The 27,249-nt window shown below is 46.9% G+C and overlaps 2 protein-coding genes across 2 annotated transcripts; both read right to left on the reverse strand.

The window, feature by feature from the left end:
- Positions 1-345: 345 nt before the first annotated feature.
- On the reverse strand, positions 346-2,856 carry RNF181 (ring finger protein 181). Its single transcript, XM_063311074.1, has 5 exons — positions 2,732-2,856; positions 2,400-2,533; positions 1,615-1,730; positions 1,458-1,532; positions 346-632 (listed from the first exon to the last, which is right to left on the reverse strand). Exons 1-5 carry the CDS (start codon positions 2,818-2,820, stop codon positions 573-575), a joined length of 474 nt encoding a protein of 157 aa, XP_063167144.1. The 5' UTR covers positions 2,821-2,856; the 3' UTR covers positions 346-572.
- A 1,997-nt stretch (positions 2,857-4,853) lies between these two features.
- On the reverse strand, positions 4,854-27,223 carry VAMP5 (vesicle associated membrane protein 5). Its single transcript, XM_063311075.1, has 3 exons — positions 27,145-27,223; positions 6,628-6,765; positions 4,854-5,271 (listed from the first exon to the last, which is right to left on the reverse strand). Exons 1-3 carry the CDS (start codon positions 27,145-27,147, stop codon positions 5,077-5,079), a joined length of 336 nt encoding a protein of 111 aa, XP_063167145.1. The 5' UTR covers positions 27,148-27,223; the 3' UTR covers positions 4,854-5,076.
- Positions 27,224-27,249: the final 26 nt, after the last annotated feature.

The raw sequence follows: 27,249 nt of genomic DNA on the forward strand, positions 1-27,249 counted from the left end.
GAACAGTACGTGGGGCAAACAAGTGGTAAGCTGAGGTGGCCCTTCACTGCTCCTCTTCCTCCACGGCAACTTTCCATGCATACCTTCAAAGGCCGCCTCTCCCCCACACCCAGCTGAGCTGGTGAGAAGCAGCTACAGCGTAATTTCCAACATGCAGCAGGTTCTATGCTGGATGTTTGCAAGTTGTGGAAATTAGCAGTACATGATACAAGAACAAGAAATGGGAAAAGGTGGAAAGAAACATGCTGAATGCTAATTTCCTTGTGCATTGCCTATTTTTGGAAGGCAGTTTCCCCTCATCTCTGCCCCAGCAATGCCAGACAACCTCGGCATCAGAAAACAGAGGCATGTGCAATCTTTATTTTTCAAAAATACCTCTGAGCTGTGTGTGTTTGGGGAGTGGCTTAGCGAAAGGAAAAGCACTGAGAATGTCTGAATGATTACTCCTGAGGAGGGGGGCAGAGGGTGTCACTTGCAAGGGCTGCTTCTCTTGCCCCCCCCAAAGCTGTTTCTGTCTCTTGCAACTGCGAAAGTCCCTGTTTGCACCAGATGAGGATGGCAACACTGTGGGGTCATGTGTACATCATGCCATGCAGATATTCCAGTTGGTGTGCTTGCTGCTGCCTCCGAACCTTGAAGATTAAAATAGAGGTGTTCACCCTGTGAAACCCAAACCTCAGCACATCACCCCTTCCTGGACTTTGCGGTTTCTCATGACGCAGCACGGAGATAAAATGCCAAAATTATGAAGGCAGGAGCAACGTGGTGCCTTGTGGAACAGCCACTTTGCTTACTGGTTCCTGCCAGACCAGAATGGAAAGTGATGCAAAAGGGAAGGGTGAGAGCAGAACAGAAGCCTCCAGTACCAATTCTCTGCCCCCACTTTTCAAAGCTGAGTGCAGCTCCTCCGTGAAAGTTGCATCCTAGCAATCCAGCCACACTCAAGTCCAAGGAGCTGCCCGCCATGCTGTTCTTGCTGCTCCCCTTGCAGCTGTGCTACCCCCACAGGCCACTTAGGCCAACCTGAGTAAGGAAAAATCTGGCTTCCCCACATACATCTGTAGTCATAGTATAATCCATTAATTCCTGACGCTTCCTCCTTATTTCCTTGTTCTAATGTAAACAGCTTTGCCAGATCTGCCTGAAAAGAGGTTTTATAAACACCTTAACCAAATGTGAAGTGGTGGCCTGCAACACAATGGTGCAGCACGGGATCTTCTATCCAGTGTTCCCGGCAGCAAATTATACCTTCCGTCTTGCCTTTGCTCCAGTAACCCCCATTGGCTGGCTGTGGTCCCTGCTTGCTGGTGTGTTTCTGGATGTATGTGGGCTTCCCAGTCTTGGGGAGGGAGGGTCGAAGGAAGCCTGCTGTGGGCCCCAGGTGAACTTGGAGTTCTTGCAACTTTCTCAGCAGCTCCCTGCTGCTGCTGCTTCAACCCAGCGCCTTCCGCACTCACCTTGTCCTCTTTGTACTCTTCGTACTGCTCATCATCAGTGGGCAGCTCATAGCGGCACAATGGACATGAATTGGTCTGGACAGGAGAAAGGCGTGAGCACCTGTGTCTGGGGAGAGGCCAAGGGAAACAGCCCCCCATCTCCCTCCCTGCTTCTCACCTTTCCGAGCCAGGGAAGAATACAGCCTGCGTGGAAAAGATGCTGGCAGGGCATTCTCCTTACCCCCTCCTCTTCCTCCAATTCCAGCAGGCATACAGGACACTTCAGCCCCTTATCTGAGTGCCAGGCAGGTGCAGAGGGCAGAGAAACAACACAGCATCAAACTGACTCCATCAACATCACAGCACGCCTGTGCTTTCAAATTCTGAGCTCAAAAATCTCGCCCCAAACTGGTCTCCAAGACAACTCAGACCACATCTTCACAAACCCAAAAAAACACATAAAAATATTTGCCCAGTTTTACTCTGATGAGTGGATTAACTTTATGCACCACCTTCTGACATTTTGTCAAAGGGGATTTGAGGGGGAACTTCAAGGGGAGGGAGGCCAGGAAAATGCAGAGGCAGCCTTCTACAAGGATCTCTACAGTCCCGGGGGTTTGGACCCGGTTCCCTGTTCTCAAGGGAGCCGCAGCAGCCATTCGTCTCCACCTCTGGTCTCCTGAACCATAAAGGCCCCGCGATCATCCACAGCCAAAGCACTGGAACAGCAGGCGCTGCCGCCCCCTGGCCTTGAAGGAGGTCACCCCCCCGCATCGGAGGACAAGCGCAGGAGCTGGTCCTGCATCCCACCCAGCTCTCCCCCCCCCCGCCCCCGCAGAAGACCGCGATTCCGCCTGGCTCAGCAGCTTCGGCTCGCCGGACTGCAGCCCCTGCGATTCAGACCACTAACATGTCGGCAACCCTTCATCCCGCACAAACCCGCAGGCAAAGCCCCTCTCCCACCTGCTTCCAGGGCGGTAACCCGGACCTCGGGAAGGCTCTCGACGGCCCGTCTGGCGGCCGGCGGGGGAAGCCGGTGGTCCCAGTCGCCCCCCCGCAGGGAGCCCACGTCGATCTCCAGGCCGTTGAAGAGAGACCTAGAGGCGCGGGAAACCGGCCCCGTGAGGCCGGCACCCCCTTCCCCGCCGCGGAAGCCCCGCGAGAGGCGCCCGGGCAAGTGGCCCGCAGCTCGGCGTACCGGGCGCCGCGTCACGGCTCGGCCCGGGCTCGGCTGGGGTCACTCGCGCCGGCCGGGCGTGGCGGCGTGCCCCTTCCCCGCCGCCCCCCAGCCCCACCTGGCTAGCTCCAGCAGGGCGCGCCGGGGCAAGTCCCCGCGGGGCCCGGGGCCCGGCTCGCAGTCGTGCTCCTCGAAGTACGACGCCATCGCCGGCAGACGGGCGGGCGGCGCCGCCCCGCGCCTTCGTTGGCCGCGGCCCGGCAGGCGGGCCCTCCGGGCTGAGCGCGCGCGGGAGGCGGCCCGCTGAGAGGCGGCGGAGAGGGGTGGCTTTGGCCCCGAGGGGCTCCTGAGGCGCTGGTGAGGGGCCCGCGGGAGAGCAGCCCGCCCGGGGCAGGAGGACCGGCCGGGGGCGCCGCCAGCCCTCCGCTCCTGCCTCCTCTGACTCAGGCGGCTCGGCGCGGAGGGCCTCCGGTGTGGCAGGGCGCGAGCAGCCGACGCGCCGCGGCTCTCTCCTCCCCGCTTTCTCACGGAGGCGGATAGCAGCGGCCCCGTTAGTTGCTGCCGAGCAGACACTCCAGAGACAGACGCACCAACACCGGAAGTCTGTTGTTATAAGGCTGCCGTTGCGATTTATTGTGTCGCTGCCGACATCTCAGTTGCGTTCGCACGACGTGCTCCACTTGGTGGCCAAAGTGGGTTTGACAGTTCCGGGACCGAATCGCCTGGTTTAGTACAACACGCGAGCCGCGAAAAAAGCGAAGCAGTATTAACCCCGATCAAGCTTAACGGGCTGTATGAATGCAGCTGCGAGACCTGTAACTGGCCTGATCAAATGTATTGTGGGATCCTGCCATGCACCGTCTTTTTTTTTTTTGCCTTGCACAGCGCTGCGGTGAGCTGGATGAGTGACTCTCTTCCGCCTACATTAAGCTGTCTTTGAGTTTCATCAAAATCTTCAGAGCCAGGCCCCTTTTATACACACTGTTGAAAATCAGAGGGAGATTGACAAACGAGCTTGTGCAATCACTAAATAAGAAGTCACCAGCACAAATGTAAAGAAAAGTGGAAGCCTGGAAATGGACTGGCTGAGGACCTGCATGTGCTCATATTAAAGAAGAAAGTGGGTGAATCCACAGGTAACAGAAGAATGGCTCCTTGTTTGTTTAACTCCCATTCACTTCAATGGATCCTGCTCCAGGCCAGTGAAATTAAAACTGCAGCCTCCATCACAGCAAGCAGGTTTCGGTGTTAAAAAGAGCAGATGTGGAGAATGCCAGTTGCCAGCAGCATCCCAGAGAGAGCTAGTGTGAGTTTGGGCCGGGTAGCCAGTGCCTGCCCTAGGGGCTTTGGCTTCGTGCAGCTCCCAGCCCCTCAAATTAGCCACCCAAGGAGCAACCACTATATTCCACTATCTGCTAGAATCATCTTGACGATGTTCTGGAGTGCAAGAGTTGGCTGTGGACACTTTGGGGCCTCAGAGAAGAAGTCCTACAACTGTACCTCATTGCTCAGACCTCTTTTTTTCTTCCTGCTCTGCTACCCACTTGGCTGCTGAAGCAAGAAACCCCAAACATCCAGGGATGTTGCACTGTCCCAGGGGTGGGCACATTTGGGTCCCAAGCTAGATACAGCTCCCCAGGACTCTGCTGGACCAGCTGGGCTGAAAATCAGTGGCAGTTTCCCACCATTTTATGGTGGAAAGGGCAAAACGATCCCTAAAAGGCGTAATAGTTTTTTTAAAAAAACCTCAGCACTTCCTATAAAAAAAAGGGTGTGCAACAGGTCCACCCGCTGTCCTCTCCAAAAGGTTGGTGCAGCCAAAACCCCCACCTCCAGGTTACAGGTTGCCAGTGTTAGTCATGGTAGGATATACCTTCTGCAAAGGTGCAGAGGATGGCAGGTTTCCCCTTCACCAAGTACAGCTGGGGTGGGCAGCAGGGGGATCAGAGCAATACAAAGTTCCCACTGTGTGAACAGAGCCTTCCCTAATCAACTGGCTGAAGGCAGGAGATGCGAGGCCTGGGTCTTAGACCCTGGTTCAGATTGCTGTAGCCCAAGATTGGGTGAGAGCATCAGTGCACAATGTCTTGCTTTTGGGAATAACACATCTCTCTTACACATCAATCTTCAGAGACCATGGAGGAGGAAGGACACATGCAAGGAGGCTGGACTCTGTCACAATCCTCCAAGGCACCGGGCCCCTGAGGTGGGAAGATCTCCCTCCCTCCCTCCCTCCCTCTTTCATAGCACCTAAAGAGAGCCCTTGTTGGCACTGAGGTCCTGGACATCAAGGGGGCCGCCCCCTTTGCTTCCTTTCACCATGGGCTTGCTTGCCACTATGAGAGATGAAGTGGTCAGGCTACTACCAGGTCCCGCCAAAGCCCCAAATAGCCTCCCGAATGCCCCGAACCCCTGGAAGGTTGGTGTTGGGGAGATGATTTCAGAGTGAACTTGATCTGCCGCTCAGTCACCACCAGCGCTGCTCTTTGCTGGAACCACCTGGCTCCCAGATCCAGAGAGAGTGAAGGAGAGGACGATGGCTAGGACGACGAGCAGGATAGCCACGACCACCACTGCCAGCAGGATGATCTTGAATCTCCTGTTCTCCCAGCGTTTCGTCTGGGCCAGTGTCTTTGTTGTCTTGGTGAAGGCAGAACTCTAAAAGAAAACCAGGTGGAGGCAGTTGCAGTCTCGCTCTGGTGAATGTGGGCATTTGATTCAGAAGGTCTCGCAGTGGCTTCTTTGAAAATTACTGATCAAGGCCCCAGACGTGAATGTTAGCCTACAGACCTTCTCCACAGCAGGTCCAATGCTTGAAAAGGGTTGAGGCCCAGGCAAGTTTGTGTTCTAGTTTCTGCCCTGGAATGGCTGGTTTTGGATGAGTTCAGAGGCCAGTGGAGAAGGGAACGCCCTACAAACAGAGAGGGGGCCTCCATCAAGAGATCTGGGCCCTGTGAGCAGTCCAAGGATGGGGCTCTGGCTTTCTGAGGCCAACCTAGAAGACATGGCGCCAGATCCACATTTGCAGGAGAGCCGGCAGGGTGAAGAGAGATGTTCAACCCAATCACTGTTCCCTGCAAATGCTGGTCTGAAAGCTATTTCAGCCTGCTGGCATCACTTCCAATTTCAAGACCTGGTTGAGAGAAACAAGACTGAAGCACTCCACAAGGCTTCTAGCAACACCCTAGTTCCCTAGTGATAAGAGGAAGGTGGACAGAATCCTAACCCTAACCATTAAGGCACCACACACGAATGCGCACAGGACTGCCCAGTAACTCCCAAGAGCTGCTCATGGTTGAGGGCAGAGGGGGGCTCTCCTCCCCACAGAATTCATGGCTTTTTCCCATGAAGAACAAATGAGTTAGGAAAGCAAAGAAGAGGACATTAATTACAGAAACCGGGGCTCTTAGTTAATTGGAGTGGTTTGGCACCTATTTGGAGGGGATGTTTATTAAAGACCAAAGGCTGCTAAGTGGGAGTAAGACCCTGCTGCTATATATTATAACACTAGTTAAGTCTGATTAATGTTGTTATGAATTTGTCAGAAGCTGCTTTATGGCTTGGAGCCAGAGGTTCTAACCACTGAAAGGGCAGGCAGGAAAAACAAGGCAAATGCCATCAGTTTGTTGGCACTGTTTATAGTAAATCATAAATAGTTCATTTTTTCTAAGTGAAGAGTTTGAATGGCCTCTGATACTAAAAATTACCAGTATTCCTTTCATACCACCATAGATTTCTGATGAAATTGTGTAAACCAGAGCAGTGAAAGCAAGCTTTCAAGTTCTCTGGCAGGCAGGCAAGCGAGGTAGCTGTCCTCCCTAGCTGTGCCCTAGATACAGCCAGGCAGCCTCTTCCTCAGCCAGCCTAGGGAGCGCCTCTTCCTTCCTTGGGCCTGGCCCCACAGAATTCCCAGCTGGCAGGGAGGCCCAGCTGGTTGTCTGGCTGTCCTTGCAAGGCTCTGGACATCCCAGGGATGCAGCATGCCCCACCCATTCCCCACATCACCTTCCGTACCTGTTTACGAAGCTCATCGGCCCGCTCATCCAGGTCGCTAAGCTTGCCCTCACGGTCCAACACCTTGCTGTAGTTGTCTAGCATGATCTCTGTCACCTCCTCCGCCTCCTGCTGGCATTGCTTCAGGTGGTTCTCACCCTGCAGAAGGGGACAGGTTGGTCACAATGGGAAGGAGCGGTGGGGCTGGGGGAGGCACTCCCACAGCTTGGTCCAGGAGACATCCCTTCCTTTGGGCTGAAACCCTGGCTATGTGTCGATTGCCTGCATTCGGAAATGCCACAGAGTCTCCCTCTCCTGTCCCCAGAGTGGTTTTCACTGACTGGCATCTTGCTTTACCTATTTTAAAACCAAAATGTAGCACTGCTGATGAGTTTATTTGTCCTGCAAAGTCAGGAGGAAGCTGGGATGGGGTGGGGGGAGAGAAAGGCCATTTTTCAGGGTATCAAAGCATCTGGGAAAGCATAAAAAAATATACTAACTGCAGAGTTTCACCATTTACTTGTTTGTTTAATCATATAATTCACCCCAGTCCTGCCAGAATCCGGGCAGCCAACAACTGAGAAAATGGATTATGCCAACAAGATAGGTAAGAGGAGAACAAGTGATGGCACTCAGAATCTGCTTGGGCTGAAGCCGTGATGAAGCTGCTTGGCAAAAGGCAAGGAGGGCTGGAGCCATTCGGGATGGAAAGGAATCCTAAGCGGGGGGGGGCACCTGACAGAGGGCCTGCATTCTCCTCCACGCCCCACGTGCCTTGTGGGGAGGGCACACTCATCAGTCCTTCTCTGGGTGTCCAGACCAGACAGGTGGGTTCAGTTGCATCTCCCCTGCACAGGGCTTCCAAGGTGACCATCAGGACTTTGGATTGGGTCTGGCGGTGAGCGCAGCGTCTTTAGAATGGGTGCTCCTCTACACTGGCAGCGCTGCCCCATCAGCAACCAGGTTGCCATGTTTGGTACCAGCTGCAACTTCCAGGTCATCTTTAAAGGCAACCCCTGAGACAGTGTATTATAGCAATCCAGACAAGTCATGCTCAGGGCATGAGTTACTGTTGTCTGGGCATGTTATAAATTCATACAATAAAAGGGTGGATCAAAAATGCAAGAAATAAATGCATGCAACATTAGATATTAGACTGGAAGACTTAAATAAAAACTTTTCTAGATGTTATATTAGCTATGAAAAGAGTAGCTTTTATAGTGAGATGGGCAGTGAATAAATTTAATAATAAAATAAAATACTGACCAGCAGGAAGCCTAGCAATCTTGGCCTGGCTGTGAATCTAAGCTAAAAAATGATGATAAATCACAAAACTCTCTAGCATGACAGCATATAGAAAAAAAGAGAAGGAAGGTGCACCTCCATGGCTTGAGTGAGACTGCTCTTCCTGCAAGCTACTGACAGCCAGGTCAAGAGAGCTGAAGGCACTGCAGAGTCATCAGTGCAGGGACTGTGGGTTAAAATTGTTGGAGATTCTGGCAAATCCAGCATGCCTCATTAGCATGTGTATTAGCATGTAAATTGAGTTAATCCCATGATGCAACTCTGAGGAAGCTGTTGCCACTCCCTTTTCTCTCTTCCTCCTTCTTCCATCTACTGAGGAGGCAGCAAACATGCTGCTTTCCTCTGCCTCCATCTTGGGCCACATGGCTGGGCCTAAGAAAAGAAGAATTTTTTCCCCTTTCTTCCATGCAGCTCTTGGCAGCTGTAGGGCTGAGAGTTTAGGGTGAATTAAATTTAGAAAGAACAGAAGAAACAAGGAACTTCATCTTTTCCATCAAGTTGGATATAACAGAACAACAAAGCATAAAGTCAGTAAGATTCTTTTTACTTCTTAACCTAATCTAAGCGTACGATTCTTTATGCTTGGGCGGGCTGAATGTGTAAGATCAGTAACCTGTGTTTCTCTGATGTGCTCATTAAAGCTATTTTAAGATAATTCTTTTTCTGTGCCAGCTTCTCAGCTGTGTTAAGCTCTGCTCCATTTCAGTGGTTCTAGCAGGCCACTGAATTAGCTTCATCGGGTTATAGGCCCAGGCTTTTTCAGAAAGAGAATTTTTCTTTTTTGGGCTTGTTTTGTTTTTGCATAAGCATTGTTTTTGAGAGAATACTTAAGTCTAGCTACTGAGGGGTTATCTTACACAAAAAGAAAAAGCCTTAAGCATAAAGTGAAGAATTTTTTCTTTTTTGAAGTGATTATTAAATCCTTTTGCTTAGACAAAGATGGCCAGTGCACTGCCTTACAATCTGGTGATTTTTAAACTCAAAGCAGGAGAGTTTTATCCCTGGAAAATATGGGTGGAGAGACAGACATTCTGAATCTGTATAATATTTTAAAGGAAGATCCTCCTAGTCTAGATTCAGAAAACTATGCAAACTGGGCAGTCAGTGACCTGAAACGGCAAGGACTAATTATGAGTTCCTTGGATGGATCAATGTTGGTTCAGATCCAGCACAGAGAAACTGCAAAAGGAATGATGGAGGAATTCTTTCAACACTTTGGGGAAGGAGGAGATTCCCAAGTTGTTAATTTGGTGAGAGAGTTATCCAGTGTAAAACTACAACCAGTTGGAGATATCGATAAGCATATTTCCAGATCACAGTCATTATTGCAGAAGTTTGCTTGTAATGATGTGATTTTGGATAATAGAATTCGAGTTGGATTTTTATTAGGATCTTTTCCCCAAAGCTATTCAAGCTTTGCTGCAAGTTACAGAGGATCACAAATCCCATTAAGGGGTTGGGCACAGAACATCTAGTAGGGGGGATACCTGTCCCTGAAGAGTCCCAGTAAGGATGAAACTGGTCATGGAGGGTGTCCTGCTGGTCAGTGGCTAATGTAACTAATGCCCCCTTAAGTGGAAGCGGTCTGGAGGCCTCTAGCATGAGGCCTGGACGAATACAAATCACAAAACTCTCCGGTATGAGGACACTGGGGGAACGCGTGGGGGGGGGCGTTGCTGGAGGAAGGTGTACTTTGCACAGCATCTATACAAGTGCAGAAAGCCAAAAGCAGATTAACTAGGAAGGGCATTTTTCATGCAAATGTAGTGGCCCCGGATTTTCTACTCTGATTACCATGTGACTCATGAGAGAGAAGCCAAGTCTGCTCATGATACTTGTGCTACATTTCTGCACCCAGGGTGAAAACGCCAGAGCTTGTCCTGAATTGGCCTTTCTCTGGAAAGAAAAACTGCTGGAGATCCAGCCACCATTTTTCTTAATTTTCAATAGAAGATGAGCAAAGGTAATGGAGGCAGACCATTTAAACATCCCAACCTCACAGTTACAGTATTATTGATCTATTATAGTCTACTTTCCCTCTAGTGTGTTCCAGGTACCACACACGAAACATGTTTCTTTCCTCACAACCTATTTTGTCCTTACAACGAACTCAAAAGATCAGTTTATGACTGGTCCAGAGTCACTTGGTAAAATTCATGGCTTAATGGGAATTGGAACCCAGATCTTCCCAGTCTTAGCCCAGCTACCCCAGCTTTTCCTGGCTTGAAGTACACCTGGGAGATGACTAGCTGGAGAAGCCTGCTTAACCGCGGCCGCAGAGTGGGATGCCCTGATTGGGACAAGGCTGTCGAACGGTTTCACGGGTCGACCTTCTTTCCCTATTTGCTTGAACCATGCAGAGTGGCCTGTAGACACCATGAAATGTCTTGCACAGGATGCCTGGGAGCAGCCGGTCTCCCACTCAGTGGAAATCTGGGCAGACCTGTTAGGCAGCGGAGGACGGTACTGTTGACCACTGCTGGGGTTGTACTGGTGCTGTGTGAATCCAGGCAGTTAGAGGAGGAAACTGCAGTGCAGGTGATGGCCCAGACGGAGCAAGCAGGGTCAGAAAGGGAGATCTGCAGAGCAGACTGGCTGGTGGGAAAGGACAGAGTGGGTGTCAGGGAGTGAAGTTCAGCTAAGGTGCAGGAATTCCAAAAAGCTCAGGAAAAGAGTTATTTTCCTTGCCTTCCCTCCTCTCCAGGCCAAAAGGGAGCCCATGAAGTGAAAATATTGATGATCTAACAGAATGAATGTATCAAAGTTGTGATAGGCAATACCTGGGTGAATCAGGGATGTAGAGAATGAGACAGTCAAGAAACTGAAAAGCTCTGCAGAGAAATGTATGTATGTATAATTGGTTAAGCTAAGGCCACTGTTTATATTAGAAATAAGTGCAAATGATTGGTGGGTTTCCGGTGAAGGAGTATGGCGGCTGGTCAAGCCTTGTAGCAGCTCGGAAAGATTGATGTCTACCACGCGGAGGTTGGGAGTTCTGCGGAGTCGGAGAGAGACGGGCAGACCTCGTAGGCAGCGCGAGAAAAGGAGCACTGCCGACGAAAGAATCCAGCGGCTTCGGAGCGGCAGGCGAAGGCTTTGCTTTCTGTTTCAATGTTTCACTTTCACCGCAACAACAAAGCAGCCAGGAAGCCTGGAGGCACATCTGTAGAACCCGCGTGAGTAGCCTAGCTATCTAGGCAATTCTGCAGCCCCCTTCATCTCTAGTAAAAGAAACAAGAACTTTTGACTACAAAAGTGAAAAAGAAGAAACTTTCTAAGTGGAGGGGAAAAAACAACAACTTTTCTATACTTTGGAGACCAAAAAACTTTACTGCCAGTCCTCACTTAAAAGGAACTGAATTAATTAATTAATTTCTAACGCCATATTGGACTATATTGCAGATGTTTATAAGTTTATCTTGAATTGTATGCTCTGTATGTTTGGATATAAATATTATACACTGCTTTATATAGATAAATATAACATTAGGTGTAGTGATTAAGATAGGTAAATAAAGATTTTTATAAGGACAAAATGAACACAAGGAAACAGAACAGGAGAGGCTCAGAAACCGGGCAAGGAGAATGGCTGAAAGCTATGTTTGAAGATTTTACGCAAAAAACAATTCAAAATATTACTCAAAATTTAACGCAACTACTAGAGGAGAAAATAGATGGCTTTGAAAAAAGGTTAGATCCTAAGTTAGAGACTATGGACAAAAGAATAAAAGCAGATATTCAAGAGGTAAGCGAAAGAGTGGAGAAATTAGAAGTAGAAAATGATATAGAATTAGACCGATTAACTGTGTTAGAGTTAAAAGAAAAAGAACATTGTGTTAGACTTAGAGGTGTACCTGAAAAAAAAGAGGCAGAAATAAGAGAAATAGTGGTTCAAATGCTTGCAAGTTTAATTGAATGGGAGGAAGAAAGGCTAGAAGAAGATATAGAAAAAATATTTAGAGTTAATTCAAAATATGCAAAAATTAACCGGAAACCAAGAGATATAATAATTGAATTTGCAAGGAAGAAGACCAAAGATTTGATAATACAGGCCTCCTGGGGGGAAAAAAATAATATTGAAGGAGAGGAGATTATGATACTGAAAGACATACCACTGAGAATATTAAAAAAAAGAAGAGATTATTTTTTTCTTACTGAAGTCCTTAAACGAAATAAAATCCCCTTTAGGTGGGAAGTACTGGAAGGAGTGAATGTCACATTCCAACAACAAAGACATAAATTAAATACCATTTTTAAGGCTCAGGAATTTCTCAGAAAATATAAGAAAGATTTAGAACCAGAAACAGATAGAAGGGAAAGGCCAAAAAGTAAAGAAAGTAAAGTGAAACGTTTAAATACAGAGGAACAAAGTGCAGAGGAACTAACTTGCAATACTCCTTTCCAATGAGTGAATTAAAATGCCTTTCCTGGAATATAAATGGAGCCAACACCCCAGCTAAAAGGAAAAAAGTCTTTCACTATTTATACAAATTAAAACAAGATATAATATGTCTTCAAGAAACTCATATTGCGAAAAAAGATAGTAAATATCTGGTAAATAACAAATTAGGAAATGAATTTATAGCAGCAAATGAAAAAAAAAATGGAATTGCAATATATGTAAAACCCCATTTAAATCCTAAATTAATAAGTGTTGATAAAAATGGGAGATATTTAATAATAGAATTAGAATTACAAAACTTCAAAGCAATACTGGTTGGAGTATATGCCCCTAATGATAATCAGAATAAATTTTATCAAAATTTATTAAATGAACTTTCCAAATTATCTTATAACAATTGGATTATGATGGGAGATTGGAACGGAGTTACCCTACCAATTATTGATAGAAAATCTGAACAACAAATTAAAAAAAATCAAGGAAAATTGCCCCAATCTTTTTTTGATATGTCAGAAAATTTGGCTATTGTAGATGCCTGGAGATATAAAAATGGTACGGCCAGAGATTATACATTTTATTCAGACAGATTCAAATTGTTCTCCAGGATCGATATGATATGGGTATCTAAAAATTTGGCAAATAAAATTTTAAATGTATCAATTCTTCCCCGATCCTTCTCAGACCACAAGCCAGTTCAATTGGCTATAAAACTCCACCCAAAAAGCTATAGGTGGAGATTAAATGAAACTTTGTTGAGAAATAAAGAACTTGTAGAAGATTGCCAAAAGAAATTGAAAGAATTCTTTGAATGGAATCTAAATAATGAAGTGAGTATTGGGACAGTATGGGATACTAGCAAGGCATATATGAGAGGATATTTTATGTATTTAAATAGTTGCCTAAAGAGGAAAACACAACAAAAAATTCAAACAGTTCTTGACCAATGGCTAGCATATAAATTAAGAAAAGGAAAGGAAAAAAAATTATTACTAAAATTCGAGAAAATGGGAAAGAATTAGTTGACAATGAAAGCATTTCATAATTTCTTTACAAATTTATATAAGAAACAAGACATTTCAATTGATAAAACTGAGAACTATTTATTAAAACAAAATCTAAAGAAATTAACTAAAGACCAAAAAGTATTAATTAATAATCCCATCACAACCCAGGAAATTATAGAGGCAATTAGAAAATTGAAAATAGGCAAAGTTCCAGGTCCAGACGGATTCTCAGCAGGTTATTATAAATGTTTTCAAGATCAAATTTTGTTACCACTCAAAGATTTATTGAATGCGATTCTGTTAGGCAATCCAATACCAAAATCTTCGTCAGAGGCAAATATCATACTAATCCCAAAAGAAAAACAAGACCCGTCATTATGCCAAAATTATAGACCTATTTCGTTAGTAAACAATGACCATAAAATATTTACTTTAATTTTAACTGAAAGACTAAAAACAATTCTTCAAGAAATAATTAATTATGACCAAAATGGTTTTTTACCCCAAAGATACATAAAAAACAATATGACGGTCTTAAATATAATAGAGTATGCTCAATTTCATAACGAAAAACAGATTATGTTGTTATTTTTAGATGCTGAAAAAGCTTTTGACAATCTAAACTGGAATTTTATGTTTAAGACTTTAGAATTGATGGATTTTGGTGATGTATTTATAAAAGCAATAAAATCAATTTATACATTTCAAAAAGCCAGAATTGTGATCGATGAAGAGATAACACATGTTTGTCAAATTGAAAAAGGAACAAGGCAAGGCTGTCCACTATCTTCTTTATTATTTGTATTGGTATTGGAGGTTCTAACAGAAGCTATTAGAAAGGACCATCAAATTGAAGGGATAAAGATTAAACAAGAAACGTATAAATTAAGAGCCTTTGCGGATGATTTAGTTATTATTTTACAAAACCCGTTAATATCAATTGATTACTTATTAAAGACACTACAAGAATATGGAGAATTAGCCAGTTTTAAAATAAATAATCAAAAAACGAAGATGATAAATTTAAATATGCCACAAAATAATCAGAATGTATTAGAAATTAAATCAGGATTTAATAGTGTCAAAAAAGTTAGATATCTAGGGATAGCGATTTCAACCAATACTAGTGATTTATTTCAAAATAATTATGTTAAAGTATGGAAGGAAATTAAACAAGATTTATCGAGGTGGGAAAAATTAAATGTATCACTTATGGGACGAATCTCTGCAATTAAGATGAATATTCTGTCAAAGATGTTATTTTTATTTCAAACTATTCCAATATTTATAACTGATAAAACTTTTATGGCAAAAAGATCTTTTAAAATTTATTTGGCAAGGGAAAAGACCAAGAATTAAATTTAAATTACTACAAGAAGACAAGGAAAGAGGAGGCTTGGGTCTTCCCGATTTTAGGCTATATTATGAGGCATGTGGTTTATTATGGTTAAAAGAATGGATCACCCTACAAGATTATAAATTACTAAATTTAGAAGGGCATGATTTAAAATTTGGATGGCACGGTTTCTTATGGTATAACAAATTGAAAATAAATAAAACATTTAACAATCATTGTATTAGATCGTCTATTCTTAAAATTTGGGAAAAATATGAATCTACTCTAACATCGACAATACCACTATGGATTTCCCCACAAGAAGCTTTTGTAAGGCGAGAAACAATAGGAAACTATAAGTGGCTAAAATATTCAGATTTAATAAAATTTGAAGGGACTAAATTTACAATGAAAACAAGAGAAGAATTGGAGAATGAAGGACATTTGTGTCATTGGTTTACATATATTCAATTAAAAGAACAATTTAAAATAGATGCTAAAAGTTACATATTTACAAAAAAACTATCTTGGTGGGATGAACAAATCTATGCTAATAATGACCACATGATCTCTAAAATATATAAAATGTTATTACAAATGAGAATACTAAATGCACAAATTAAGCAATGTATGAATAAATGGGAGAAAAATTTTGGATACAATATTGAATATGATGTTTGGGAAAGAATGTGGACTAAGGGATTAAAATTTACATCAAATTATAATTTAAAAGAAAATTTTTACAAAATGATGTATATGTGGTATACCACCCCTGAAAAATTATCGAAAATGTTTCGAAATACGTCAAATGTCTGTTGGAAATGTAAAAAAGAAATTGGAACTTTATACCATATGTGGTGGACCTGTAAAAAAGCAAAAAAAAAATTGGTCATCTATACATAATATAATTTGTAAAATGCTGGCAGTTAATATTGATAAAGTTAATATTGATAAAGAACTCTATTTATTGGGCTTTACGAACAAAGATTTGGAAAAAAACTATGGAAAACTTCTACTATATTTGATTAGTTCGGCCCGAATTCTCTACGCTGCAAAGTGGAAAGAAGAATTAATCCCATCTGTGGAGGAATGGACACTTAAATCCCTAAATTTGGCGCAAATGGCAAAACTAACAGACCAACTAAATGATAAAAATATGGAAGATTTTCAAAAGGATTGGACACCTTTTTTCAAATATGTGGAATGGACTCAAAAAGTTAATATGAATATATAGTATATAGATAGCAAATTGTTTAATTTCTTATTAGAATTAATGAAGGTAATTTAGAGAATTAAGAAAAAAAAACTTTAGGATACTAAGCTGTACTGTCTAGAAAGTTGGAAACCCTAATCTTTCTATTTATTTATTTATTTATTTATTTTTCATCTTATCCCCCCTTTATTTTTATTTTATTCTTATTTACTTATTATTTTTATATATATATATATATATATAATTCCTTTTTTCCCTCTTCCTTTTTTTCCCTTTTTTTCCCTCTTCTTTTCTTTTTTGTATTGTAAGATATTATTGTTTGTATGTAATTCTATGTTTATTTGTATGCAATTTTTGTTTGTATGTAATTCTATGTTTATTAAATAAATTAATAAAGATTTCGGGGGAAAAAAAGAAATAAGTGCAAATTATTTCCTGGAAAAGTATTGTGACATTTATTTATTTAATATTGCTGCCCATCTCACCATGGCAAAACAGAGTGGCTAACAGCGTTTAAAATAAAAATACAAATCACATAAAACCACAATACTTGTAATAGCAACCAAGGTAAAACCAACTAGTGACAGCCAGTTTGGTCTAGTGGTTAAGGTGCTGGGCTAGAAACCAGGAGGCTGTGAGTTCTAGTACTGCCTTAGGCCTGAAAGCCGGCTGGGGGACCTTGGGCCAGTCACTCTCTCTCAGCCCAACTCACCTCACAGGGTTGTTGTTGTGGGGAAAATAGGAGGAGGAAGGGGTGTTAGGTATGTTCGCTGCCTTGAGTTATTTATAAAAATGGTAAAGGTGGGATAGAAAACAAACAAACAAACTTGCCACTAATCAACCACCTCATCAGCTCATCCTGTATACCTAACTGGCAACTTGCATCTCAGCAAGGTTAACCCAAATAGAGTTAGCGCTTTGTTGCATGCCGTCGCTGCTGTCTGCTAAGATGCTGTCCATCAGTCCCCCTGCCATGGAAGCCTCTCCTGGCATAACCCTGGTGCTGCCACTGCCAGTCCCTGCAGCAGAAGGGCAAAACCCTTATTGGCTGATGGGTGGTTTCCTCTGGTTTTCTTCCCCTTGCCTCCCCTCCCCACAAAGGGTGCCAGCCAGTGGAGAAACAGCCATTAGTCCCTCTCCTCAGCCAGGAAGGGGCGGGGGTCTCTGATCCCATGGGGCCGATCTATTGGGATTGGTGGGGATTAACCACCAGGGCTGAGAGAGGCAGCAGGAGAAGGGGGAGCCAAAGTGGGATGGAGACCTGGGTAAAGCACCCCCTGTGGATTCTGGAACCAACAGGCTACCATTACTATTCCTGTTTAACCTGCTGTGGCACTCTGCCATGGCACTCATTTTGAAAACCCTCTCTCATCCACCCTCTTGGCTGTCTTGCTGGAAACGCCTATCAATATTTACTGAATGCCCGTGATTTACTATCCTGTCCTATCGTGGATTCTGGTAAAGAAGACCAAAACTTGTTTTTTGCATTTGTTCACCTGACACCCATTCCTTTCCTAAATATTCCTCTGCAAAATGTGGACAGAAGCCAGACGAGAGGGGGCAGCCTAACCAATGCCAAAAGATTCCCCCTAAGGGCAGAATGCCTATTAAGAGCTGCAGCAGCCTGTCTTCAGCAGGCATTGGCAGGAAAGGAGAAGATGCAGGTCAGGGTGGCACCATTCACAATTTGCTAGGCCTCTGATTACAATCTGGGAGGGATCAAGTTCCAGTGTATCCACTACAATAGCCTGCTTCCCACGGCTGAACTGGTGGCCTCAGGAAGGTCTCAAACCAGCAGCAGCAGGCAATTCAATCCCTGTGTGGGGCTTTCCGAGGCTGCTTATTCATGCCAGGAAAAGAACTTGGGCTGACCGCCAAAGAATTGCAGTGCTGGTTCCATGACTGACATGCCCTGGAGGGAACATTCTGCAACTGATGGAAGCTGAAGTCCCTGGATGGAAAAGCTCAGGCAAGAGGGGGCCTCCTGATTCACTGAGACCTTCAACATTCCCACAAACACAACTGAACCTTATAGCCTCTTAGGGATTCAGCATTTATTGTGGGCATAAACCTTCAGAGCTGCTATGAGATCCCAAGAAAATGAAGCTGCTTTAAAGAGTCACAATCATGGATTATATTTGTGCTCTTGTGTGCTCAAAAACGCCTTTTGGGAATTAAATACAAAGCACTGCACACCATTCAACAGGGCACCCATTTTTAAAAAAACTTTTTAACATGATTTGTATGTTTTATAAAATAAAATAAAATAAAACATACAAATTTGTAAAATAAAACATAAAATTTGTATGTTTTAGTTTAGGGAAGGTGATTGAGAAAGTGGTGGTGGTGTACCTCCAGAAGGTCCTGCATGAAAGGTATTATCTGAACCCTTTTCAGTCGGGTTTCAGGCCTGGATATGGAAAGAAACAACCTTGGTCACACTTATGATCTCTTGCGGGAGCAGGATGGAGATAATGCATCCATCTTGGCTCTTCTTGACCTCTCAGCAGCTTTTGATACCATCAACCATGCTATCCTTTTGGGGCGGCTCAGGTAGCTGGGGGTGGGCGGCATGGTTTTGCGCTGGCTCACCTCCTTTCTCCAGGGCTGGTTCCAGTCGGTGGTAATAGGGAGTGAGAGATCTTGACTGCGGCCCCTCTGTGGGGTGCCACAGGGTTCTGTGCTCTCTCCACTCCTTTTTAACATCTACATGAAACTGCTGGGTGAGATCATCCACTGCCACGGGGTGAGGTATCATAAATATGCTGATGATACCCAACTATACATCTCCACCCCAGGTGACATGCTGTTGCCTCCCTTTTGCAGTGCTTGGAGGCTGTAAGGGTATGGATGGGGAACAATAGGCTTCAGCTGAACCCTGGCAGAGTGGCTGTGGGTTGGGGGGCTCCCAGGTACCCAGGAATTTACCATCTTTGGTTCTGGATGGGGTTGCACTGCCCCAGACAGACCTGGTGCGGAACCTGGGGGTTCTCCTGGACTCACGACTCCTCCTTGAAGAGCAGTTGGCAGTTGTGGCCAGGGGAGCCTTTGTAAAACTTTGTGTTGTGCACCAGCTACACCTTTTCCTGGATCAAGAGTCCCTGGTCATCTCCCACATAGACTACTGCAATGCAGTCTACATGGGGCTACCCTTGAAGAGTATCTGGAAGCTACGGCAGGTGGAAAATGTGGCAGTGTGAGCACTCTTAGGAGCCCCAGAAGGGCACATATAAAACCGCTGCTGTGCAAGCTGCATTGAGTGCCAGTTTGCTTCCGTGTCCAATTCAAGGTGTTGGTTATCATCTTTAAAGCCCTACATGGCATGGGTCCAGGTTACCTGAGGGACCGATGGCTGGGCCCAGATGGCGCCGAGAGCGTGAGCTGGTGCGCCAGAGGGCTTGCCATTGCCCTGTGGATAACTTGGTAGGTGTGAGGGTGTGTGAATGGATGGAGGGATCTCTACTCCAAGCGGGAGACTCCAGAAGTGCTGGAATGGGGCTAGGTGGATTTGGAGTCTCTGGGGGCTGCAGGGCGGGCCATACTATCGAGGTGGTGACAGGTAGGGGATATTATGGCGGGAGCCAGAGGGTGGGCCATCTTCGGGGAAGACGCCCCCGGTGTTTGTTGCCGGTGGCGTGTTCCGGCCCTCTGCACTCAGACCCAGGCCCTGGTCAGCAGACCCACAGGGGCCCTGGTCTCCGGCTGCTGCTTCTTAACGCCAGGTCTGTTAACAACAAAGCCCGCCTCATAAGTGACTTGATCACTGAGGAGGGGGCAGACCTGGCATGTATTACTGAAACCTGGCTGGGCCCCGAAGGGGGGGTGCCCCTTTCGGAAATGTGCCCGGCCGGGTTTACAGTATAGCACCAGCCGAGACTCCAGGGCAGGGGGGAGGGGTGGCAGTTGTCATCCGGGAATCTCTGGTGGCCATCAGGGGCCCTGCCCCACAAGTGGCCGGTTGTGGGACCCTGTTTTTCAAGTTGGGTGCACAAGAGCAGTTGGGAGTGTTGCTGCTGTACCAGCCTCCCTGCTGCGTAGCAACCTCCCTGCCTGAGCTGCTGGAGGCCGTCTCAGGTTTGGCAGTGGAGTTCCCCAGGCTTATGGTTCTGGGGGACTTCAACCTGCTGTCCCTGGGGCAGGCCTCTGAGGCAGCTCGGGAAATCATGGCTACCATGAATTCATGGCTACCATGGGCCTGACTCAGATTATTCGTGACCCAACTCGAGACAGTGGCCTCACCCCGGATTTAGTTTTCTTGTCAGAGCAGTGGCAAGATGATCTGAGGGGAGAATTACAGCTTTCCCCTTTGTCATGGTCGGATCACACCCTGGTGGCCTTGAGATTCTCTCGTGCTGCCCCCCCTCCGCAGGGAGGCAGGACCCATTGGATTGGTCCGCCCCTGGCGACTGATGGACCCAGCAGGGTTTCAAAGGGAGCTGGGGGTTATACCTGGGGATCTGCTGCACGGTCCAGCAGAGGCCCTGGCCACCGCCTGGAATAGGGAGGCGGCTGGGGCCTTGGACAGGATTGCGCCTGTGCGGCCTCTTTTGCCCACCCAAACCCAGCACTCCCCGTGGTTTGAGAAGCTGAGGGTTTTGAAGAGGATTAAGAGATGTCTAGAGTGCTGCTGGAGGAAGACAAAGACCGAATCCGACCGAACACTGGTTAGAGCCGCTATTAAGGCCTACCTGGTGGTGATAAAAGCGGTGAAGCGTCAATACTTCTCCGCTCTTATTGCGTCTGCAAAATGCCGCCCAACGGCCCTATTTAAAATCACTCAATCCCTTTTGGGGAAGGTGGGTGCAGTGACCCACCTACAGGGCTGTGCAGAGGAGTTTTTGGAGCATCTGCAAGACAAAATCTCTCAGATCCGCTCCACGCTAGACTCCAAGTGTGAGGCAGGGTCTGTGGAGATACCAAGGGATCGTACTTACCATGTTATCTGGGAACAGTTTGAACCTGTTGGACCTGAGGAAGTGGACAGGATCCTCCAGACAGTAAATGCCACCACTTGCCAATTAGATCCATGTCCCCCCTGGCTGGTGAAAGCAGCTCAGGAGGTGACATGTGGTTGGGTCCAGGCGATGGTTAATACATCCTTGAGGGAAGGGGTGTTTCCAGCTGCCTTTAAGGAGGCACTGGTACAACCCCTCCTCAAGAAACCATTGTTGGACCCTACTGTACTGGATAATTTTCGTCCAGTCTCCCACCTCCCCTTTTTGGGGAAAGTGGTTGAGAAAGTGGTGGCATTACCACTCCAGAGGATTCTGGAGGAAACGGATTATCTAGACCCCTTTCAGTCAGGTTTCAGGCCTGGATATGGGACAGAAACGGCATTGGTCACACTTATGGATGATCTCTGGCGGGAGCGGGATGGAGGTAGTGCATCCATCCTTGCTCTCCTTGACCTCAGCGGCTTTTGATACCATCGACCATGGTATCCTTTTGGGTCAGGGAGTTGGGGGTGGGCGGCGTGGTTTTGTGCTGGTTCACCTCCTTCCTCCAGGGCCAGTCCCAGTCAGTGGTGATGGGGGGGAGAGATCCGACCCTCGACCTCTCCTTTGTGGGGTGCCGCAGGGCTCGGTTCTCTCTCCTCTCCTAACATCTACATGAAACCGCTGGGTGAGATCATCCGTCACCATGGGATGAGGTATCATCAGTATGCCGATGATACTCAATTGTATATCTCCATCCCGGGTGAGGTAAGTGATGCTGTGACTGCCCTCTCTCGGTGCCTGGGGGCTGTAGGGGTCTGGATGGGGAACAACAGGCTTCGGCTGAACCCTGGTAAGACGGAGTGGCTGTGGGTTAAGGGTTCCTCCGTATCCGGGACTTTGTCATCTTTAGTTCTGGATGAGGTTGCACTGCCCCAGACAGACCCAGTGCATAACCTGGGGGTCCTCATGGACTCACGGCTCCTGCTGGAAGAGCAGGTGGCAGCCATGGCCGGAAGGGCCTTTGCACAGCTTCATGTTGTGCACCAGTTGCGCCCTTTCCTGGACCGGGAAGCCCTTCAGATGGTCACTTATGCCCTTGTTATCTCCCATATAGACTACTGCAATGCACTCTACATGGGGCTACCCTTGAAGAGTTTCCAGAAGCTTCAGCTGGTCCAGAATGCGGCTGCGCGGGCTATTTTTGGCGCCCCTAGAAGGGCGCACATAATACCTTTGCTACGTGAGCTGCATTGGATACCAGTTTGCTTCCGGGTCCAATTCAAGGTGTTGGTTATCACCTTTAAAGCCCTACATGGCATGGGACTGGGTACCTGAGGGACCACCTCTTCCCCGTATCATCAGCCCATCCCACCCGCTCATGCAGAGAGGGCATGCTGCGGACCCCGTCAATAAGAGAATTCCATCTGGCGGGGTCCAGGAGGTGGGCCTTCTCGGCAGTAGTGCCTGCCCTTTGGAACATCTTGCCCCCAGAGGTGAGATTAGCCCCATCGCTCCTAGCCTTCCAGAGGAAGTTGAAGACCTGGCTCTGCCACTGGGCTTGGGGCAGGGAGGAGAATCAACATACTTGGGGTTGGCTAGTGCCTTAAAGTGCCCCTCCTACATAATGATTGAAGAGATCATAGCCATCTGGATTTTATGAGCTGGGGTAGTTAAGAAATTGTTTTAGTTTTAGTTTTAATGGGATTTTATTCGAATTTTATTGTATATTTATTCAAATTTTATTGTATATTTATTCTGTATTGTAAAAAGAATAACAGAGGAGATGGGCGGTGACAAATTTGATAAACAAACAAACAAACAAACCCAAGTGAAGCTCCGTAGTTTTCTGTTCTGGTTGAGTCTTTTAATAAATTATTGCTGGCTTGGTCGATCTGTTTGATATTTTTGCCCACTGGAGATATTCTAGACTGAGAAATGCTTTATATAACAAGTCTGACCAAATGAGGTTACAGGGTTGGGCTACTGACAATGGACTTTTTGTTGTATTCAGGGTGGCAGCTGAACTTATTCAGAGTCAGTAAATTTTTCATTTATGGTGCTACTTACATGCCCATTACACAGCTTCACCATAGCATCCAGAAAATGAACTTGTTTGGTGAACTGACATGGGTTCCTGGTGATGGTGGGTGAAAGGTCCAGATGGAAGCTCATCAGGGTCTCTGGAGCCAAGCTAAGAAAAAACTCTTTCATGGGGTTCAAGTGGAGATGAGCTTTTGGGAAGAGGTGTAGGTAGATATTGGCATACGTGGCTCCACCATCTGTTTCTCCCAAATTGAGGCAAGTAAAAAATGGCAGAGCTCAGTGGCCAATCATGCTATAGTTGTATCAGGATTTGTGTTTTCCTGCAGGAACCTGAAACCCCAACCGGAGAACCACCATATTGCATGAAGCAGGTCGGGACGCTGGCTCCGATGTACCCAGAGGAGCAACTTGTCTCTGCTTTCTTCCCCCTCCCCTTGGGTTGGCTCTGTGCCCCCAGTGCCACTCTTTTGCACCAGGCCAGGGCAGGGTACATTGGCTGGTATACCTCGCTTGCTAGTATCTCTTTCCTTCTGGCATCAGTTAAAGGCAAAAGGGGTTTTGCCTTTGCTACCATTCATAATGCTTTCTTGTACTCCCATCTTGTGCTGTATAGCAGAGAATACATTTCCAAAATGCCTTAAAATGCGTGCAAGAATCCTTGCAGGAAACTTTTCAAATATTCCCACTGGGCAACAAGCATCCTTGCCTGAAGGAAGTGCCAACTCAGGCCTTTTGTCAACAGTAGGAAAGGAAGGCCTTCAGGAGATCCTGTCCCAACACACCAGGAAGCCCGTTGGCGGTGGCTGAAATGCCGCCTTTCCTGTGGGCAGGAGGTATTATCCTGAAGATGCCTCAATTTTTTTTTAAGATTATTTGGGCTGATGAAGCAACTGAGCAGCAGGGAAGCAGCAGACCCCAGAAAGGTGCAACTCAGGGCTCACATTCTGAAAACTGTGAGTTTCAACAGATGAGGGACAGGCAAATTCCAGGGGGCCTCCAGAAGCTGCTGTCTTTCTCTCTTCCCCCCTCCTTGCCTCAATGTGTGCCCTTATTTGGAAAAGGGCAGAGGCTGTTTCCACGGTGACTCAGCCCTTGCAAGCTGTGGCCAAGGAGTGGATATTCCAAGCTGACACCATAGTTCCATGGGCTCGTACAATGGGAGGAATGGAAGGGACCTTGGAGATCACCTAATCCAGCCCAGCGCAGGAATCCACCATGACGGCATCCCCAACAGATGGCTATCCAGCTCTCTTTAAAGGGAGAGGGCATCCTTCTTTTCTGCTCTGCTCTGCTCTTGAACAGCTCTTACTGTTCCCTTACCTAATCTCCTCCAGAGACCTGGACGATGGGTCCAGGCATGCCTCAGGAAGAGTAATCTGGAGTTGATGTTTGGAAAGCTTTTTTCAGTGGCAATACATCTGTATTGCCAATGCAGGCACAGTAGGGATGACCCCAAAGGCAGCCCAGAGCAAGGGCAGCTGCAGATCTCTTGACTTGATCACCAAGGAAGCCCAGCAGGTGGGGAACCACTGAACTAGCCAGTGGCCTTGACCTTTAGGATTAGGGTTAGCCACCCAGAATCACTTGCTGAGATGGGCGGCTATAGAAATCAAATAAATAAATAAATAGGGTTAATTTCACAGCTGTTATTGTGGGGAAAATAAGAGGAGGAAGGAGCATTGGGTATGTTTGCCACCTTGAGTTATTTATTAAAAAAATAATAACGGTGGGATAAAAATTAAATAAAAAATTTGGAGCAGGGCCTGGACCACCACAGTTTTCCTGCATGTGGCTGGGGTGGGAGGCAGGAAGGTTAGGTGACCTGGTGCCCACCAGATGGCTTACACTAAAGCACCAGGTTGCCTCTTGTTCTTGATCTGTTATCACTTCTATTTGCAAGGAAATGGGGGGGGGTGCAGTGGGAAGAATCAGTAGGGTCAAGAAAGAGAGTAAGTTTTACTTAAATTCATTTAAATTAATTACAGCTGATACATATTTTAACATTTCTTTCTTTGACCTCCTTAACCCTAACAATTCAGCAGCCACTTGTGCAGGCAGTCTTTGCTGGAAGAGGCCAATGTATGACTTCAGGCTGAGCACCCCACAGGAGAAAGACATGTCTGAAAGAGGGCTGAGCTTTGTATGCTGGCACTGCCTCTAGGTAGTCCTCACTTAATGACCACAATTGGGACTGGGATTTTGGTTGCTAAGTGAAGCTGTCATTAAGCGAATCCGACCCGATTTTATGACCTTTTTTGCAGTGGTGGTTAAGTGAACCACATGGTCATTAAGTGAATCATGCAGTTACCCACTGATTTTGCTTGCCAGAAGCTGGCTGGGAAGGTCAAAAATGGCGATCACATGACCATGAGATGCTTGATGGTCATAAATGCGAACTGGTTGCCAAGCACCCAAATTGTGATCACATGACCATGGGGATGCTGTGATGGTCATAAGTGTGAGGACCAGTTGCAAGTTGGTTTTCCCAGCACTGTCGTAAGTCTGAACTGTCACTAAATGAATGGTTGTTAAGCAAGGACTATCTGTACTTTCTTCCCCCACATCTTCCCACTGGGGGAATAGGCTTGATGTGAGAGAGGAGGAGAATCTCACAGATGATGTAGGCATCTTTGCAGCAGAGGAAGTGAAAACCCACATCCTTCCTCAAAACGGCTAAAAGCTGCCTTTTACCTGGCGCCACAAGCCAGATCACATTGGAGTCAGCTTGGTCTCTAGGGCAAGGGTGATTCAAAGCCAGGATGCCAGAATAGAATAGGTCCTCTCCCAAATGTTATTAATTAATTAATTATACCGAATCATAGAGTTGCCCATCAAGACTGGGTGGCAAATACAAAATTCTCCTAGCTATGGGGCCCTGGGAAGGCCTCATCCCCCAGACTGAGCAAGTACATATTGAGAAAAGTGCTCTCTCAGTTATGGGGTTTCTAACCTTTGAAAGGCACTCTGAAAACCTGGGAATCTGACAAGCGCAGAGGCAGCAAGGGCAGTTTCCGTAGGACTAGTGAGATGTGGCCTTTGAAGGGTGTGCTGCACTAGCAGCCCTTCTGCATCTCGGCCAAGTATAAACCTAGGCAGAGGGGCCTGCAGGGCGAGTTGGGCCATCCCTGTCTGGGAAGTTTGCAGCTTCGGCTGGCTGAGTGCACCTGGGCTTCAAAAGGCAGAGAGGAATCCAGAAGTGCACACCCATTTTGTACTGCTCCCTACAGGACAGGCTTCCAGAGGCAGAACTGGGCTACAGCCTGACTGGTTGGGTTTCACCTGTAGCCAGAGGGCATGCCAAAATTGCCCCTTCAAACATGTTAATATGTTTTCTACTACAGATTAAGGTTACTATGGTAACTAATCATTTTGGTTGGGTGAAGAGATCGAATTTAATTGTCCCCTTTTCACTGTTAATGGTTGCATTGCCTAAGGGAAGAACTTGCCTGGACTTCTTTTAGTTTCAGTTTCCCTTCTGTGTAGGCTTGCAGAGAATAGGCAGCTGAGAGAAATCTCTCCTCTCAGCAAAAGGCCTTTAAATATGTTTGCTTTCTGTAAATAAAATTATTTTTATAGAAATGCCTGGTGTGTGACTTTTCTGATCTCTCCTGGGCCAAATGCTTTCTAGCACTCTGCCAACAAAACAGTCCAGGAGGAGGGGTGGGGGGGCCAGTGAGGGGTCTCTCCCCGAAGCAGCAGACTGCTAGCCCAGGAGCCAGCAGCACAACCGACTGAGCCGAAGACCGAGGTCAAGGAGCTGTCCTCCCAAGGGAACGGCCTCCCCGGAAAGGCAACGGAGCAGATCTCGCCCCGGCAGAGGAAGAGACAGAAAAGGCAGCCTGGGTTTAGCCTGGCCGGAGACCAAGAAATACCGGGCGGGTCGGAGAACCTCCAAGGCTGCAAACAGGTTTTCCGCCTGACCGCCTCTGCCTAACCCTAAACGCCGCCCTTCCCTGCACCCCCTCCCGCGACCGACCGCTTCGGGCTCCTTTCGCCAGCAAAAAGCTGGGACGCTCCAAGGACGTCCGCGCGCCCGGTTGACCCCAGCAGGCGAACTGGCGACCCCGCAGAAGTCACCGGCCGAGACGCGCCCCTCGAGAGAACAGCTCGGTAACCCAGGGAGCGAGCGCAGAGGAACGAGGTTCTGCTCCGCCCGACCCGGCCCACAAGCCTGAGAGCCGTGCCGGAGCCGCGTCTGCCCGCCGAGCGCGGCCGGGATCAGGACAGGGCGCGTGCCGTTGAAGTCGCCCGGTGCCCCTGCACGCGAAAGCTCCGCGGGAAAGAACACTCGCGCTTACCATGGCCGGCGCTGGGCACTCCGGACAGAGCGGATCGGACCGGACGGACAGAGCGGATCGGCCTCCAAATGGGGGTGGGTCCCCTGGGAGCAGCCAGAGGAGCGT

The sequence above is a fragment of the Candoia aspera genome, chromosome 9 (assembly GCF_035149785.1).
Source record: "Candoia aspera isolate rCanAsp1 chromosome 9, rCanAsp1.hap2, whole genome shotgun sequence".
Lineage (NCBI taxonomy): Eukaryota > Metazoa > Chordata > Lepidosauria > Squamata > Boidae > Candoia > Candoia aspera.

Coding starts and splice junctions, on each gene's coding strand:
- VAMP5 (XM_063311075.1), bottom strand. Junction 5,272..6,627: donor CCGATGAGCTTCGTAAACAG/GTACGGAAGGTG, acceptor GTTTTCTTTTAG/AGTTCTGCCTTCACCAAGAC.
- RNF181 (XM_063311074.1), bottom strand. CDS start 2,820: ATGGCGTCGTACTTCGAGGAGCACGACTGCGAGCCGGGCCCCGGGCCC. Junction 2,534..2,731: donor GCCCTGCTGGAGCTAGCCAG/GTGGGGCTGGGG, acceptor CCGCGCCTCTAG/GTCTCTCTTCAACGGCCTGG. Junction 633..1,457: donor AAGAGTACAAAGAGGACAAG/GTGAGTGCGGAA, acceptor TTAATCTTCAAG/GTTCGGAGGCAGCAGCAAGC.